General features: G+C 44.5%; 2 protein-coding genes and 1 long non-coding RNA gene across 3 annotated transcripts; 2 read left to right on the plus strand and 1 right to left on the minus strand.

The window, feature by feature from the left end:
* Window positions 1–18: 18 nt before the first annotated feature.
* On the minus strand, window positions 19–1,284 carry LOC134198304 (uncharacterized). The gene is made up of 2 exons (XM_062667675.1): window positions 715–1,284; window positions 19–492 (listed from the first exon to the last, which is right to left on the minus strand). The coding sequence occupies exons 1-2, from the start codon at window positions 1,282–1,284 to the stop codon at window positions 298–300; spliced, it is 765 nt and encodes a 254-aa protein (XP_062523659.1). The 3' UTR covers window positions 19–297.
* A 3,309-nt stretch (window positions 1,285–4,593) lies between these two features.
* LOC134193702 (uncharacterized) lies at window positions 4,594–5,488 on the plus strand. The gene is made up of 3 exons (XR_009972100.1): window positions 4,594–4,663; window positions 4,722–5,053; window positions 5,115–5,488. It is a non-coding gene; the product is annotated as an uncharacterized LOC134193702 (long non-coding RNA).
* Window positions 5,489–14,375: 8,887 nt separating this feature from the next.
* LOC134198314 (uncharacterized) lies at window positions 14,376–18,092 on the plus strand. The gene has a single exon (XM_062667686.1). The coding sequence runs from the start codon at window positions 14,376–14,378 to the stop codon at window positions 17,730–17,732; it is 3,357 nt and encodes a 1,118-aa protein (XP_062523670.1). The 3' UTR covers window positions 17,733–18,092.
* Window positions 18,093–18,128: the final 36 nt, after the last annotated feature.

Genomic DNA, 18,128 nt, shown 5'->3' on the forward strand with positions numbered 1-18,128 from the left:
AACAAGGCGAAACACAGCAAAAAGTGCTTGCATGGAATTTGTTCTTTTTTCCAGTCTGTGCAAGTACATGATGGTAATTTATGAAAAGATCCGAATTCAACGGTATGCCAAACATCTTTTTTGGACTGTGACTTCACATGAAAGACACCAGATCTAATAGGATTGCAGTAAACATCTTCAGCACAAAACTTGAGAGCAGATGACTTCCTTTCAAGACAATGAGCCACAATACTAGATGGTCTATTATGTAGATATGATGGTATGGATTTGTCATAGGAACGATAGTCTGTGCTTGCTTTATAGTTTAGGAAAAGATATCTTTCTCTTTGATCTGGTAGGAAATGGTGAATGAGAATCTCGATAATGCTTGATAGTCAGGTCTCTCTTCCTTGGCAGATACGAATATTTCAATAGCTTGTTTTGAGCCTCAGTCGCATTGTCTGTTTCAACTGCAGCATGATAGGAGTTGTCACGAAAACATCGAGCCCATTTCTAATCAGCAAGCAGACATTTAGAAACACAATTATGTATCAGAAACCTACTAAAAAAACTTCTCTGACATGTACACAGATATCACAAACTCGCACGTATGGACACACATACACAGACAGACACAGACAGACAGACAGACACACACACACACACACACACACACACACACACACACACACACACACACACACACACACACACACACACACACTAGAGTCTTACATCAGGAATACACAGCCACTTTCGTGACAGCCACTGGTTGACTTGATCATGACAACGCCGCACACCACTCTTCTTTAAGTTCTCTTCTTCTTTTCTGTAAAAGTAATCAATGGCTTTATCAGGCTCTTGGCATGGAGGGGCATACGCCATCTTTCTCAGTATTTCTAGCAGTGATTCACTCTCTGTGGTGTTTAATCCATGTTTTAAATCTCTTACCCATCGTGTCCACGCTTGTTCCCTATGAAAGTCACACAGATATAGGGTTGATTCTGGAAAGGATGTAGTGAGGCCTGTCATTTGAGCTTCTGAGTAATCAGTCATCCAAAATTGTGGTTTCCAGACTGGGTTCCAATCTTTGAGGATTTGTAGTGCTTCGGCAATTTGTTCAGCTGTTTCATGCTGTATTACAATATCAGCAACTACTGTGTAGTTAACGTTAGTCTTTACACAGATAAAGAAGAGCGCAAGATCATACTTGGTTGTTTTGTATGTTGCATCAATAAGACTGATGGTATTGCCATAGCGTACCAATAGATCTTGTTGCCACTTTTCTTGATGGACATACAGCATGTGTTGCTGAGATTGGGAAGCTGTCGAGCTAAAGGTGATTGGTGCGTCAGGCCTGGGTTTGCATGACTTGCTAAAATTGTTTTTTGACAGACTGACTGATTCATTATTTGGTGTACCTGTACAGGATGTAGCTGTGTTTAGTGGGCCCTTTACATTTCTGTAAGGTCGGAAATGATACTTAGTACCAGGAGATTCTATTTGCCACTGTATAATACTCAATGACAAATTTTCTTGGTCTAGTTTTGATAGCTTGAGTTTCTGTTTTGCTAAATAGATGTGGTTCTTTATGTCAACATCAGAGGGATAGTAGGCTCTGTTTGTCTCCTCAGGTTTTATACCTTGATCAACATTTAGTCCCGTTTTTACAAATCTTCGTAAGGCTGCTTTCACCTCAGTCGCTTTGGTTATGCCATTACGAACAATGTTACTGATTTCATGTATGATTGCAGGGTGAACTGTTTGTGCAAATCCTGCAGCTCCTCCACAAGAATGATTGGAATGAGCATCAACGTCAGGAAGTGACACAAAATATCGTTTGGTGTAGCTGACTGTATCACTCTTCATTGCATTCTGCACTTCCCTCACTATGGCTGCTCTTGCCTTCTTGAAGTCGGACGTTGTAGATGGAGTATCATATGGTAACTTGAAATCAGGAAATCTAATGACTTGTCGAATGCTAATATGGGCTGTGCATCCTTTTTTTCTAGTTGTCTGGAGTAGGAGACGTTTCTTTCCACTGCCACTGCTGTCTCTGTTCCTTGCTTAATACGTCTCTCCAGACTTCAGGCGAGAGGGACCAAACTGACATTCCAGCTGCTTCCTTCCACATAAACAGAATGGTGTGCCATCAAATGGGACAACTTTCTCACCAGCTGAACACTGAAATAGAATCCTTGGAAGAGTTTTCTTCAGCTCTGCTTTAGACTCTTCTTTCAAAGATTGGCAGATGTCTGCTACTGTAGACGTTCGTGTCACAAACGTAGATGTGGTAGCACATTGATGTGTCTGGAGCAGAGCTTCAAGTGATGTTTCTCCATCAACATAACCACTAACACAATTTCCATGTCTGTGAGCTCCACAGATACTCTGTGACCAAATAGGAAGTGAGATGCCAATATATGTCACAATCACTGTCTCCAGTCCTTGGTCTCTCACTGTAACCACGTTCAAATACAGTAACACCGTCTGCTTAGCTACAGTCACTCACTTTTTCTGGATCACTGGATGTTCACAATTAGTTTAATTTATTCCTTGACAGTCAGACACATGCACATCCCACACTTCTATTTTGATACGTTTACTAGAACTGCCACTTCTTCAATTGGGCACCGGTTTACACACTTCACACAGTAGCAATTTCGACTCTCTTGCTTGTTGTAAATACAGTTCAATGGAGTTGTCTGAGGATGGTGTTGGTTTCGCGCGTAATGGTAAGGCTTCGTGTCACGTGTCAATGCACGTGCTGTGCGTGTACTGTACACCTACGGGTTTGTAGTATAGGTTCGTCAGCGCGCGCAAGCATTATACGGGTGTGTGGATCGGGGACGTGTCACTATAGCCAAACTCCTCTTGAAGAGCTTAATTCAATTATAATCTAATATCTACTATATAAAGCTCAAATTGTCTGTGTGTGTGTGTGTGTGTGTGTGTGTGTGTGTGTGTGTGTGTGTGTGTGTGTGTGTGTTCGCGTTTGGGGGCCACGTCTGTTGTCCGTTCGCAACCGAAATCGGCACGCACAGGGGAAGGTTTGCGTAAAAAAATTAAAAAGTTATGCATTGGGTTCCCTCTTGAGGGGTCGACCCCACGTAAAATTTCTCGATGACGCAAACGCTACACATTCCAGTTTATTCGAACACACGCCCACACCAGTCCTGTGTAGGCTGTATGCATCGCCGTCCTTCGCAAAGCTTCGAGCAATCGAACATCTCTTGCTGACGAAACTTACTCTTCTAGCGCTTTCGTTGCTCTCCAAATTTTGATTTCATTTGCACCGAATCCAACCTACGCGTTTTCTGCAGCAAGCGCTACACGGGGAGTGTGTCGATTTCTTTCGAAACAAGCGCGAAGAGCAAGATTCGAATTTATTCAGCATATCCGGGACCTCGCAACAAAGATTGCACGTGACGTGTCTACAGACATATCTTTACACTACAGTATCTTGCCTGTACGAAGGATGGGCCATGGATCCTAGTATATATATATAAAGGAGAGGTGTCTGTCTGTCTGTCCGTCTGTCTGTGTGTGTGTCCGTCCGTACGAGCGTTTCTCAAAAACGGCGAGTCCGATCTCGGCCGAATCTGGCTCGCGCGCGCCGAATTCATTCGGATCGAAAGTGAGACTGTGGTCGTCTTCCTGACTTCTCCAACGACGACGCCATTTCCGGCCGATCGCACTCGCTTCCGCGCGCGCGCGAATATCTCCGGAACGGCGCATCGTATCTCCGCCGAATTTAGACTGCCCGTTCCCGACGTCGGACGGTACGCGCCGAGCGTGTCGTTTATTGCGGGCGACGTCGGGAAAAAGAAGATATTTTGCTGATATCCGGGTCTTGAAAAAATACGCCCCCAGTCGTTTGCCAGTCTACGAGGGTCGAAGAGCTGCTGTGTTTGATGCACCTGTTCCCCAAAACGCCAGCAACGTCTTCGAAGAGACGATGTTCAACGGGACTCTCGAAATGGCGAGAGTCGGTACGAGTCGTGACTTTGTTAGATACGGAGCTGCCGTGTTTGATGCACCTGTTCCCCGAAACGCCAGCAACGTCTTCGAAGAGACGACGTTCAGCGGGGCTGTCGAAAAGGCGGGACTGTCAAAAAGGCGAGAGTCGGCATTAGTCATATACGGGGAACGGATTATCCGGGTAAGTATTGCACGTGACTTGCACGTTACCAAATTCACGTCGAAATTATAGATGCCAGGTTCCGTACACCTGTTCTCCGCAACGGGACTGTCGAAATGGCTTCAACGAGATCAATAATCCAATCAACGGGATTTTTTGAAACTGAACACATGCAATACACCTGTTCCTCGGAATGGCAGCAACGTCCAAGTCGAAATGGCTTCAACCAATCGCTAATCCAATCAACGGGATTTTGTAGACGGCAATTGAACGGGATATAACTATGAATGAGAATTCTGTCTGGCTGCTACTAATTAGACGGTAAAAGCACTTACACCACGGCTAATTAGTGACAGTAAACGGTTACTGACAAAACATTACAGTCTACTGCGCCAAACATAGACGATATTCAGGGGGCGGAGCTTCTAGAGCATGCGCAACCTCGAGGGTAACACGCACCTTTCGCCGATCTCGCTGTACACAAAGTCCACGTTTCCGGGTCTGCTTCTGAACAGTAGATCATCTTGCCGTTAACTAGGCTTTGTAAGTATGTTCACTACTTACCATTTCGTGCATCTTGTGAGAGACTTTGCCTGCGTAGAGAATCGTAGTAAGCCATTTCTTGAGTACGGCTTCTCGAGGGTAAGAGACTGCTGTTCAAGCTGAAGTCGCCTGATTCACACTTTGAACAGATATACGTGGAGTGGAAAGACAGATTACTCATTGCCTAGCGATGGAAGTTTTATCAGGTGAAGATTTTGCGGTAGGGGAACCCATTCGGGGTAACCAAACGTGACGCACTGTGTGGCTGAATTATATCAATAGGACTACTTGTTTCCCCCATCTAGCGTTCCTGAACTGTGGGACTATGTATCTTATCAAACTAGAGTCAGCAAGAATTCGTCTAGCCTATTCAACCCTTCATGGAAGGCGGTGAGCTCATGAGCTTACATCACTTGATGTACCTTGGTCTAATTTTTGGTTTGCTATACAGAGTAATAGTCTTGGCTGCTGGTTCAATTCAACTCCACACTGTATCAAGCACATTTATTAACACAAAACCGGTGTAAAACTTGATTTTATCATTTGGCAGTATGTTGAGCGATTCCTTGCAACTCAGACTTTGCTGATGCAACTTGTCAAGGTCTTACTCGAGAACTCTAATCTTGTTTTCAAGTTCCACTATTTCATTTGCTTGCTGTTCAATTATCTGACGTAAACCATCAGCTTCAGCCTCAGTGACATTTTCGACAATCAACATCTTCACTTCTCTAGGATCACTAGCTAGACTATATATACACGTCTTGATCAACTGCACCTACAAATGAGGTAGAACAGCCTCTGCTTTCTGATTTAGACATTACAGCTATGAAATAGCTAGTGCGTGTGTGTTGTGTTACTTTAGCCATAACTGTTGCTGGGACTGGCAGCTAGTGCTAATAAACAGACTGTAGTGTACGTGTACTGTACTCTGATCTGCGTCAGTACCTATCAAGTGCAAGTTATCATAGTAACGTCTTCGACTTGGCCAATCACATATATACAGAAGCAAGCTAGACTGCCTAGAAACAACGCGGAACGTCCTACATGTCTGGTTACACCAAATGGGTTCCCAGGTGGTATGATTTCACTCGCTAAAACTAATCCATCGCTAGGCAATGAGGAATCTGTCTTTCCACTCCACGTATATCTGTTTAGAGTGTGAATCAGGCGTCTTCAGCTTGAACAGCAGTCTCTTACCCTCGAGAAGCCATACTCAAGAAATGGCTTCGTACGATTCTCTACGCAGCAAAGTTCCTCACAAGATGCACGAAATGGTAAGTAGTGAACTTACTTACAAAGCCTAGTCAACGGCAAGTTGATCCACGGTCCAGAAGCAGACCCGGAAACGTGGACTTTGTGTACAGCGAGATCGGCGAAAGGTGCGTGTTACCCTCGAGGTTGCGCATGCTCTAGAAGCTCGGCCCCCCGAATATCGTCTATTACAGTCTACTAGCTGCGCAATATCCGGGAGTGCTATACTATTGCAAGTGTATAAGCGACATTTTTCGTTGTTTTTACAATGCCTCCGAACAGACGGACTGGCTCAGGTTGCGCTGACAAGGGCAAAAGTTAGTGTAATTGGTTTGTGCTGTGATTGAAACTTTTTTTGCAAAGAGATGATGACCAACATTCTAGAGCAGAGAGTTTGGAAATCTACAAAGATCTCTCTATACAAACTGTACGTGACCTGGCTACATCCCCTCTGCCTCTCCAACCATCAAACGCATTTTTGGATACTTTCTGCTATAATCTCTACCTATAAAGGCGACCTGTCTGTCTGTTTGTGTGTCTGTCTGTACTGTCTGTCTGTCATTAATAGCAAACACTGTCTGCAAATCAATAATTTGTGTGATTAAACTATTACCCGGGTGTTGTCCCCCGGGCGAAGCCGGGCGTTGGAGCTTGTAATTATATATTTCTTGCTATAAACAGAAGACCAGCATAAGCAACTTCCGGAATTGTAATGAGTTAGCGGGTGGAGACAAGCCTAATCAGATCAATCTAGAGACAGCCCTAGTGAGATAACTCTTTATCAAACTAAGAAGGGGTGTAACAAAATACTAATGACGCACACAATTAGAAACTCATGTACAGTACAAGCAAGCATTTATTGATTTCCTGTGGCTTGATTTTGATCTTCGTCATAGCTCTCTGTGGAATCAGACTCACCAGCATCTGACTCTTCGTTAAGGTAACTTCAATCACCATATCTAGTGGTTTGCATCCTTGTGACAACACACGCTAAGAATGCAATCAGTCTAAGATAGCTTCTTATACAAACATAACATCCGGCTTTCTTGATAATCTGTTAGCTAAGGTCCAACCCTCAGGCACGAGTCCATCTAATTCGTGAACAGACTTTAGAATCAGTATGATAGCCGCAAATATATTAACTATATTAATGAATTATGACTGGACAATTTATTTCAGTTTTATTTGATTGTTCACCTTGCACTAGAGTCAAAGCATTGTGTTCCCGGTGCACTTTTTTTGAATTAATTAATCATTGAGTAATGAGGCACCTTTAAAACCTTTACAAACTGCAAGTTGCTAAATTGGTATTTTGACAGCTGCTTTACACTCTTCTATCATTGTGGATAGTCACGAGACCTTCTATTTTTGGAATCTTACATTAGAAATTTGATCCTGGAGAAGTCACGTGGATGTGGCAGTACTGTAGTCAGTAGCGCGACGTCAAGAGGCTTCGGCTCGTCTTTTCGCTAGACTATCTGTGGCGCTCCTATAAACGTAAGTGCTCCTTCAATTCTTAGACTGTTGTTTTCTTGCACGTCGTGGAAAGAGGCGCGAGCTAGTCGCCAGTTGTCCTTCTGTAAGCTAGCAAGCACCTCGGTTTTTTGCCTATTGGGTTTGCAGTTCCAGTCATCGTTGGTATATGGTAAATTCTAGAATCCAGTTTAGCAGACTTCCGCATACCAAGGGACCATGCCGCATTGCGTGAAAGAAAGTGCGCAATATTGCGCAGTGGCCGGGTTCTGCAGTTTCATATTCGAGGCATGCACACTAGACGACTGTACTAGCTATAGAGAAACGATGGATTTCAAGTAGCAAACCGTCATTTGCAATGTGTGGCCGTGGACACGATCTACAGTAAACCTCCGCATGCCGTGGCCGAGAAGGGTCACTGTGATCGGTTTCTGCTGTGACGGTTTTCTGTTGTGACGGTTTTCTGCTGTGACTGTTTTCTGCTGCGGCCACGGCCGAGAAGGGTCACTGTGACGGGTTTCTGCTGTGATGGTTTTCTGCTGTGACTGTTTTCTGCTGTGACGGTTTTCTGCTGCGGCCACGGCCGAGAAAGGTCACTGTGACGGTTTTCTGCTTGTAACACCGTGTAATATTGTGACGAGATTCTGCTTGTACTAGTGTGGGGATCCAGTTTCTGCTTGTAAAATTTAAGTACCCATTGTTTCTGCTTGTAATACGTACTGCACATGCAGTGACAAGCTACTGGGTCCGTGACCCTTCCGGCCATTTCAATTTTCAATTTTCAAATTTAATTTTTCAATATTTTGTCAAAGGTTTTCAATTATTTTGCTAACAAAAGTTAATTCGGCAAGCATTTTTTATTTTTTATTTTTTATTTTTATTTTTTATTTTCATTTTTTATTTTCATTTTTTGTTCTATTTTCAAGTTTCTATCGTTGATTATATTTGGTTGAGTTGAATGTCAAAAGAATTGAACGCGGAAAGAACGAAAAATGAACGCAGCAAGAATGAAAATTGAACGCAGCAAAAACGAAAAACGAACGCAGCAAGAACGAAAATTGAACGCAGCAAGAACAAAAAATGAAACAGCCTTGTGCGAATTACGCAGCAGGGAGTCTGGTGGAACGCGTGCCCAGTCATAACTCAACGCAGGAGGGAGTCGTTTTTCATTCCAACACGTGCTACTGATTGGAAGGGGCGGAGTGAATCTTCGACGACTTCCTTTTAGGACGATCTCTTGCAATTTCCGCTCTAACTAATTCCCATTTCAATTTCAATACTCGATTCACTATTTGGTATTTCACAATTCCGTTTGGAAAGCACGCGCGTTCTGTGACTCATGCAGTCGATACGGATTACCGGCCAAGCAATTATTTAGTCTTGGTGTCATTCTAGAGATTTCGCTTTCTCTAGATAGTCGTGACTATGGAGATTTTTTTAGTATCTGTGTTGTACTTTCAGTTGTGTGCTCGAAGCACTTGCACGAGTTTGTGTATTATCTGCTAGTTAGGTCTTCTACCTATACTGTTGTACTGCATGCTTTCAGCCTCTTACGTACTCTCTGTTCGCGTTTATCAACACAATACAATACAATACAAATGGTTGGTTTAGCAACACATGTAATTGGTTATGCTAAGTGTACTAGTCGAGCGGGTAGACTAGCCCGAAGAATCAAAGAGTGGTCGTTTCATGCCGTCCACCAAGATATCGCCGTAAACACGGCAGACGTTTCTTCTTCGTTCGGGAGATCTAATGGCATTTACAAATGATATGTTGATCTACGATCCTACTCTGTTAAACTATGCCATTTTGCATTGGTTTTGATAAGTACTTCTGAAATCATTTTCTCTAGAGGGGACGACAGGTTTTGCCGGTCTTTGTCTGGGCAGTCAGTCGACTGTTGAACGTCATTCAGACAAAATACATAAATTAATTCTAATTTCGTGTAAGTGAGGCCATATGTTCTAGTTTGCGGCTCTGGAATCTGCAGGTACCGCAAATCCAAAGAGATCGACGCGTTAGCTATAGTTCCCTAGGAGGTCGTCCAGCCCTTTTCCATGCATTGCCACTGCTTAGAATCTAGACAAGGAATCATGCGGCAATGATAGAAGGATGCTTACCGGCCAGTAGACGTCCTGTCACGTGTTCTAATCAAAAACACGTCAAAATATCCAGAAATGCTCACTGATAGGATGTGGAAGTGTCTATAAGGCTGATTACCGAGAGCTCCTTTGATTGAAGATTTATGTATTTGGAGAAGCTTGAATTCGGCACGAGATGAGGGCGTCTACACTGGAGTCCGAGGACCGCAGAGCTTTCTTTACGGTTCTGCGTGACCGTGTTACTCTAGACCAACTTCGAATTAAATGTTGGTAGAGATATTGAAACGTTGAAACAATTCAATATCTGAGTAAATATAGTGGAATTGTATTACCACTGCAATGCACCGTATGCAGGCCCGCTGTTCTTGGTCTAGACAAGACTTAGCTGAAAGGGAGTTAAAGGTTGCCATGCAGTGCACTACTAAAGATTTGTCTCTAAACTAGACGGGTTGTACGATGCAAATAGTGATGCTAACGATGATCAACAGTGATGAATGAAATGATGAAACTGATTCTAATTTGCAAGATAAACACTTGCTCTTGTCAAACAGCACTCTAGAATTGCGTTGAATAGATTGCTTATGTATAGGGAATCTACAGCAATCTAACGTAGACACAGTTACACGGAAAGTTATGTCGTAAACCATCTAGATACAAAAGTGGTATCTTAAGACGACCATGCACTAAGCTGATCGTGCTAGGATTTACAGCAGTTGCGTGTAGTACCGGTATATCCGGATGCTGAGGTTTTACGTCTTTTCAAAGTTCCTTTCGTAGCTTTCGTGTTTTATTACTGTTAATTATGATTACTCCATTTAGGTTTAACAAACATAAAATATTTTCTTCATGCAGTGTGGCACGGTAGTACGGTTTCATTAATTGTCCTAGCCGATATCGCTCGTATAGTTTTAAGTTTAAGATAATCGTTATTAATTGATGTGGAACTGGTCGTTCTTTATAGTTTGTGATCTATGGCCGAGGAAACGACTGCAGAAACGAGCTTGGGAGATGACTCTGGCAGCTTGCTGGTTAACGACGACGACGGGGGCAGTCGCACTGTTTACAGCTCGACCGGAAAGTCAGTCGAAATGCTTTCGAAGAGCGACAGTAAGCATAGGAAGAGGGTGAGAAAGCGCGTAGCTATCGCGTTTCTTATTATACTGTTGGCTGCCGGTATTGTCGCAGCGATAGCAGTACCGGTCACTGATTACTTTCTTTCACACGATGAGGCTCGGCGTCCAAAGTCTAAGAAAGTAAGCGAGGCTGCTCCAATAACAAAAGCATTTGTATGCACGTTCAGAGATGAAATCCAACCTTTTGAAAACGTAACAGTCTCTACTGTTGCAGCAACGACTACAATTGATGATCAGGTGAGATTGTTTCGTTTTCAAGCCGAACAACCGCTTCGAATTCTGCAACAGAATAGCGTGCCGTATTGTGACAAGTATGAGCCTGCTCGAGTTCCTGTCGTGGGAATCGTTCAGACAGATGTAAAAGCAAGCGGATCTGGTGGTGATGTCGAAGTTACCATTCCCTTGAGTACCCCGCGTGGTACGGGCGGTCACGATCCTGACATGTCTCTCAAATACAGCGCAAATGCCGGCAATAGCGTGTTGGGTAAGGGATGGGGAATAGCTTTCTTACCAAGCATATCGCGTTGTCCAAAAACAATGGAACAGAACGGATACTCTCAAGGAATCACGTTAACGGACAAAGATGCTTTCTGTTCTGGTTCAGATCAGCTTGTATTAGTTCGAGGTCAGACACCCGATCCTCTAAACTATCAAGGAGAAATTTATAAAACAGCGCGTGACAGCAGGATTTTATACAAAGCCTACGGTCCGCGGAATGGTCTCGGTCCAACCTACTGGACCGCACACCTTCCCAACGGTATAGAACGTGTATTTGGCGGAACGACTGACTCTAGAGTTAAGGAAGGAAATGCAGCCGTACTTGTTTGGGAAGCTAGCTCAGTAATTGATCCATTTGACAATCCTATCAATATAGAATACCAACAATCTACTGACGGATCGGCTGACTGGTACCGTACTGCTATCACTTATGCCGAAGGACATGCTAAAGTAGAGTTTACCTACTTGCCCAGACCAGATAAAACCGAAGGATATGTGAGTGGCATACCTGTCCGTACCACTAAACTGTTGTCATCAATAAGAACCTACTCAACTCTGCCGCAAGAAACGGACGAATTTCCATCTCCGTCCAAAAACAAAATGTCGTTTGGAAGCAACTCGTCTCACGACCTAATACCAATTTTTGAATATCATTTTAGTTATGAACAATCTCCTGTCAGTGGACGTAGTCTTCTCACGCGTTTTCAATTGTGTGATGGGTGCAATACTGTTTGCCAGCCTTCTATGAAGTTTTCATATGACAGCGGTTTACAAACTCTTCCGCTTCAAACTAGTACTTTGAAGACGACGTCTATGTCGGTTCCTTCGGATTGGTACTCTTATGCTAATTGCATTAACCGTTATGTAAAGGTATACTACCCTGCGTTAACGAAGAAAATGACTGCAGATGTAAATAGAGACAGCAAAGCGGACGTCGTAGTGACGACATGGAAGTCAGTGGGCTTCCATATGCAGACATACCTAAGCAATGGAGATGGCTCTTTTCAGTCTGCTATACAAGAAACTCTAATTACGACATCCGCAGCGGAGTATCGCCAGTTTTACTCTGAAATGTCCGTAGTTGTAAATGAAAAGCATGCAACTATTTCTGTGTTTATGGACGACTTTTCTGGAGATGGCATTCCTGATGTAACGGCCGTTTTGGTTGTCGACTCACAGGCTCGGGTTCGTCCTTTACTGGTTGGAAGTCAGGTATACATAGTAACGGTGACTGCTAAGGGTTTAGGAGGAGGCCGTTATGATACAGTTCAATACAGCCATGTGGACCAAACGACCAATTTTCTGGGCTCGTATCCGGCATCAAAATGCTGTTCCGTTCAACAAGACGTAAACCTCGATTTTAAACTAGACTTACTGATCATGTGTGGAGACAGCAACGGATGGAAAGTCATGACTGCAATGGGAGATGGGAATGGTCTGTTTCAAAGCGGTACAAACAAAACTTCGAATCTTAGTTCTCTAATCGGTTCTGATCGAGGAATACCATTGCTTGTTCAAGACGTGACCGGCGATGGGTCACCCGATCTTGTAGGCGTCTATGCAGGTTCTCGTGGTATTATGACTTTTGTGTCCACATCTCAGAGAAACGGTTTGTATGGACCATTAGTACAACAAATTCTCTACCGTGAAGGAGTTGGCTCAGAAGGCAATCACTCTATTCAAATCGCCGACCTAGGGGGAGGAACTTTGGATCTCGTCGTGTCTAACATCGATAATAGGGGATGGTCTGCGTGGGTATCCAGATGTACAAGTGATGGCAAGTTTACTTCTGCTATACCAATAATTATATCGACGTTTTCTTTCGGTTGGGGATCGGAGATAGCACAACAGCTCATTCTTGACATGAACGGTGACACGAGGGGAGATTTAGTAGCAATACGCACGCCCGGCAAGCAGCAGAGTGGTTTCTCTGTTTACGTTGCATACTCGTTACCGGGAGAGATCGCGTTTAGTGCTCTTGGCGAGATTGGGCTTCCTGGAGGTATTGGCTCTTCTGCTAGCACCGACGTAAACGAACCGTTTGTTGCCGATGTGACCGGAGATGGTCGTGTCGACATTGGAGCGTATCATGTTCACTTTTATGATTGTCAGAACAGTGCTTTCTTTAGCAAATTGTACGTGGTGCCGAGTCAAGGAGCCTCTCCTCTCGATAGATTGAAGAGACTGGAAAACGGCTTCGGATCGTGGACGTCGCTGCAGTACGAACCCATGACTAGTTCGTCTGTTTACTCTAAAACTGCAGTTCATGGCGTTTCCGCCGCTTCGGGTCCGTCCATCAGCACGACCGTAACGCCACGTTACTTACTCCGATCTATCGATCACGACGACGGTTTGGGTGGCACGTCGTCTGTTACACACTTTTATGCCGGTTACGCTGAGCACACGCGAGGTTACGGCAGCTTGGGATTTGCTCAAATCACTAGCACGCACTCGGTCACGGAAATGAGTCAGATAACAGATTTTAGTCAAGAGTTTGTGCAGAGACGTAAAGGGTTGCCTGAGCGATTGCGCACTTTTTCTCGAAGTGGCGTTTTGCTTGCAGACCAGAACAACACGTGGAGCGTGGTCGACATCCAACCACTGCCGGGAACGACCGACGCTATCCTTGCGTACACGATTGTGAAACAGTCGCAAACGAGCAACTCGGAAATCGGCCAACTAGTGAGGTCAGAAGTGAGTGAGGCCGTCTTCGATGTTTATGGAAATCCTATCAATACAAACTACACTGCTACGACCCGTACGGTATCTACCAAAAAATAACTACATCTAACTATCGTAATGATGAAACGAGATGGCTTATTGGCTTGCCAGAAGAGGTCTCACAAGAATCTTCAGTGGCATGGAACAATGCTCCGATCGACCTGCTGTTTGATCCAAGAGAAGGACAGCTGAGAACCGATCCATCTGGACGTCAGTGGATCGTCAATCGAAACAAAGCAAAGCGGACATTTGACGACGAGAAAGGCATTATCACGTCAGAAACAGTGTTTGCCGATACTTCGTATGAAGTCGTAACCAAGTCGACTCGTGACTCACGAGGTAATGTCATTCGAGTCGAATCCCGGGCATTTGGAGAAAGCAAGCCTCAGGCAGTCAATATGTAGTATGAGACAAGTGGACGATTTCAAGTCAAATCTTGCGACATCATTGGTTTTTGTCAGTACTGGGCTCATGGAGCAGCAGGTCAAGTTTTAAGAGAGGCAACGGACAGTGGTGATATTATTATTCATCGTTATGAGAGAGTCTCAGGTCATCTCATCTCAAGGCCAAGGGGTCAATACGTCTCTGATATACTGTGATGGCCAGCCGGCGTCACAGTACAACGGCAAGCCATTGGTAAATACGATTTCGTGTGCTGGATTTCCTAATGCTATTTATGTCAAAGTCATTCAACCTGTTGTTGGTCCACCATCTTATCAGTATTTTGATCGCCAAGGCAGACGCGTCGGTGCAAGCAAAATCTTGGAAAACGAGAGCGTGACCGTTACAGAATCTACAGAATATGACAAGTTTGGTAAAACCTCGGCCACATCGTTTCCACACACAGCAGCAGAATCTGTGATAACACTGAACTATGGGAAAGATGAATATGGACGAGTTGTCAGTGTGACGAACTCTCTTTTTCCTAGCCGGAAGCTCAACATCCAACATTCTGGCTCTAACATAACGTTTATAGATCCTCTCGGAAGAAAGCAGAAACATGTAACAAACGCTGCAGATTTAGTGGTAGAGGTAGTCGGTGAGATGCAAGATCAACTTCGTTATTGGTACGATCCTGACGGTAATCTCTTGGGTGTTCAAGGCAACATCAACAATGACAAAGTCGGCTGGCTTCTTCGTGTCTCCTACGACGAAGGTGGACACAAGCGATCTCTTCTTCACCCCGACAAGGGACTGTATCGTTACGGGCACGACAGCAGGGGACGTCTAGTTTGGCAAACGGATTCGAATAGAAACAACGTGACTTTCGAATGGGATGAACGCAGCAGGGCTGTGGCAGCCCATAGCGTGGAAGGCAGTCACTACTACGAATATAGCAAACAATTCCCCGACAACGTTGTGGCAGAATACTCCATCGACAGTTCTTTCCAATATCGATTTGACTACACGTATGATTCAAGGGGATTGCTTATTCAAGGTGACAAAACCTTCCGATTGCTGGGAATAGATTCTCCAACTGAATCTGCGAATAGATGTTGGTACAATTCAACGTTCAAATACGAATATGATCCTACTGATAGACTGACTCGTATTGTCTATCCAACCGGTTTTTTTGTCACGCTGATTTATGATGATAACAATCGCGTCACAAAAATAGTCGACATGATGGGAAGAGTTCAGTGGCAAGCACTTGAATTCAATTCGAATGGTCAAGTAACTAAAGAGCAAAGAGGAAATGGTTTATTGACGGAGTATGGTTACGATGCGCTGTCTCACAGTCTACTTTCTATGCGTACTTACGGGAATGGACTGACCGTGCAGGATGTGAGATATACACTAAACGACGCGGAGAACGTCATTAAACGGGAAGACAGTACGAAGGGTTTGCAGGAGAGTTTTGAATACGATAAGCTGAACAGAATTACTAGAGCAACAGTACTAGGCTCCGACGCACCGTTTTCGCAAGAATTTCGATACGACGACAACAGCAATTTGGTCTACAAGAGTGATGTCGGAGAGTTTAAGTATCATTCGGACCATCCACATGCAGTCAAACAAGTCAGACAAAGTAGCAATGCTTCTTCATTATTGTACGAGTTTGAGTACGACGCCAATGGAAATCGAGTTTCTGGTAACGGAACGTACATCAGCTATAATTCGATGAACAAACCAGTAAACATAACGCGTGGTCCATTCACTACCATATTTGACTACACGTTGACAGGCAAACTGATGGTTCGTCGAGACATGGTGTGGTTGTATCTTCCACAAGAAGGTAACTCGTCTAACATCACTCTGCACACGTACCGCACCACCGTATATGTCGACGATCTCTACCACGAGGAGACGACACGCGATCCGGTCCTGAAACCCTCTACTGTACAGAAACATTACATCGAAACGTACGCGGTGATGGTGAGGGTCATCAACGGCACCGTAAAAGTAGTGAACGATTCTCATGGTAACGTTACAGATATTCAAGGAGGATACGATCAATTGTATGTGACATATCCGTACACTGATATCAAAGGGTCTCTGTCTCTTGTTACCGATGAGTCTGGTAATACGTTGCAAGAATACAGTTTTGATGTTTGCGGATCTCCCAGATCTCCTCTCACTTGGCGGCCGCTGAGACGGCGAGACGAGACAACTCGAGCTTCGGAGTTTTTGTCTCTCGATGAAGCAGAGAATCTGTTGTCTCGATACCAGCACACAGAACAGCAAGGCTACGACGGACATGAGCAGCTAATGGACATCGGTGGTGATCTCGTTCACATGGGTGGCCGGTTGTATGACAGCACTCACTGCACGTTTGCTACACCAGATCCAACCAACGACGATTCCTACAGTCTGGTCGGATACAATTCGTACGCCTACGGACGGTTTAACGCTCTGAGTGGTTCCGATCCCAGTGGCTACGGAATTTTCTCTTTCATAGGACATATGTTTAGCAGCATTTTTCACTTCATCGCTCACATTGTTGAAGACATCGTCCACTTTATAGTTCATATCGTCGACGACATCGTGAGCATATTGCGCAAATTTCCAATTCTCGATAAATTGATTACACTCGCCATCGACGCGTTTGCCGACTTGACGGGCAATGTGTGGATCGAGTTCGTTTGGAATGTCATCAACGACAGAATTCGAGGAGAGAGTTGGGGCGACAGCCTCAAAGACGGCATCATCAATTTGGCCACAAGCGCTCTCGGATCTATAGCAAAGGATGCGACAGGCGTCGAGAAATATCTCGTCGATGCTGCCAAGGGCGGGCTACAGGCTCTCAGCCACGGAGGTAACGTTTTCAAGGGAATGCTAATGGGAGTTGCTGGCGACGTTGCTCACGACGTGGCGGGTTTGATCGATAAGGGGCCGTCCAACTACTTCACTCTCTCGTACAACAATGTCCCGTATCTAAAGTTCGACCTCAACGAATTGGCCAAGAAAGCGATCGAAGGTGCCATCGACTCGGCAGCGAGAGATGCCATTAATGGCGACTTCGGTGATATACTGAAAGACACGTTCCAAGGGGCTTGGAATGGATTCAAGAACGACTTCGTGCAGCAGTGGGACAAACAGAAGAAAGAATTTGAACACAACGTGTTGTCTAAACTTAAAAAATGGGTTACCAAGAAGATTCCGCTCATTACCAAGGTGGAGAAAGACTTGGAAAAGGTGAAGAAGTTCTTCGGGGGTGCCAAGAAAGCCAAGCACGATGCTCAGGCGACGACCGATGCTCGGACGGACGTGGACAGAACGACTCTAACTTTTGCCAGACATTTCACGTTGGGTTTCAACAGTCACACGCATGCAATATACTTTCAGGCAAAGGCGAGTGCCGATTTTTTCTACCTGCACAAGACCCAACTGATGTCTTTGCAGATAAAAGTTCACGCCGAGGCTAGTGAAACATGGAAGTGGCAACTCTGAGACATACATGTGGGTACATCTAGCTGAGATGTACGCTTTTCATTACTCCAAAATGTCAGTGTGTGTGCGTGCGTGTGTGTGTGTGTGTGTGTGTGTGTGTGTGTGTGTGTGTGTGTGTGTGTGTGTGTGTGTGTGTGTGTGTGTGTGTGTGTGTGTGTGTGTGTGTGTGTGTGTGTGTGTGTGTGTGCGTGCGTTTGCTCGAATGCAATTTGTTTTACCTTACAACAAATTTTCATGATAAAAACAGACTGCTAATCATATATACGACTGGTTAGATTGACTTTGTTAGAGTGGTTATGGCGAGCCACTATCTAAAGTACAGTGTACTGACAAAAATTCGAGTACATTTGTTGGAACTTGGCTGAGGCTTTGTGCGCAATTTCATGACGGGGTTAG

This window comes from Corticium candelabrum, chromosome 1 (assembly GCF_963422355.1).
Source record: "Corticium candelabrum chromosome 1, ooCorCand1.1, whole genome shotgun sequence".
NCBI lineage: Eukaryota > Metazoa > Porifera > Homoscleromorpha > Homosclerophorida > Plakinidae > Corticium > Corticium candelabrum.

Excerpts from the sequence above, each read along its gene's own strand:
- LOC134198314 (XM_062667686.1), top strand. The coding sequence starts at position 14,376 with ATGAGAGAGTCTCAGGTCATCTCATCTCAAGGCCAAGGGGTCAATACG.
- LOC134198304 (XM_062667675.1), bottom strand. The coding sequence starts at position 1,284 with ATGCTGTATGTCCATCAAGAAAAGTGGCAACAAGATCTATTGGTACGC. Across the intron at positions 493-714 it reads AGTGGCTGTGTATTCCTGAT|AAATGGGCTCGATGTTTTCG; the intron begins GTAAGACTCTAG and ends CTTGCTGATTAG.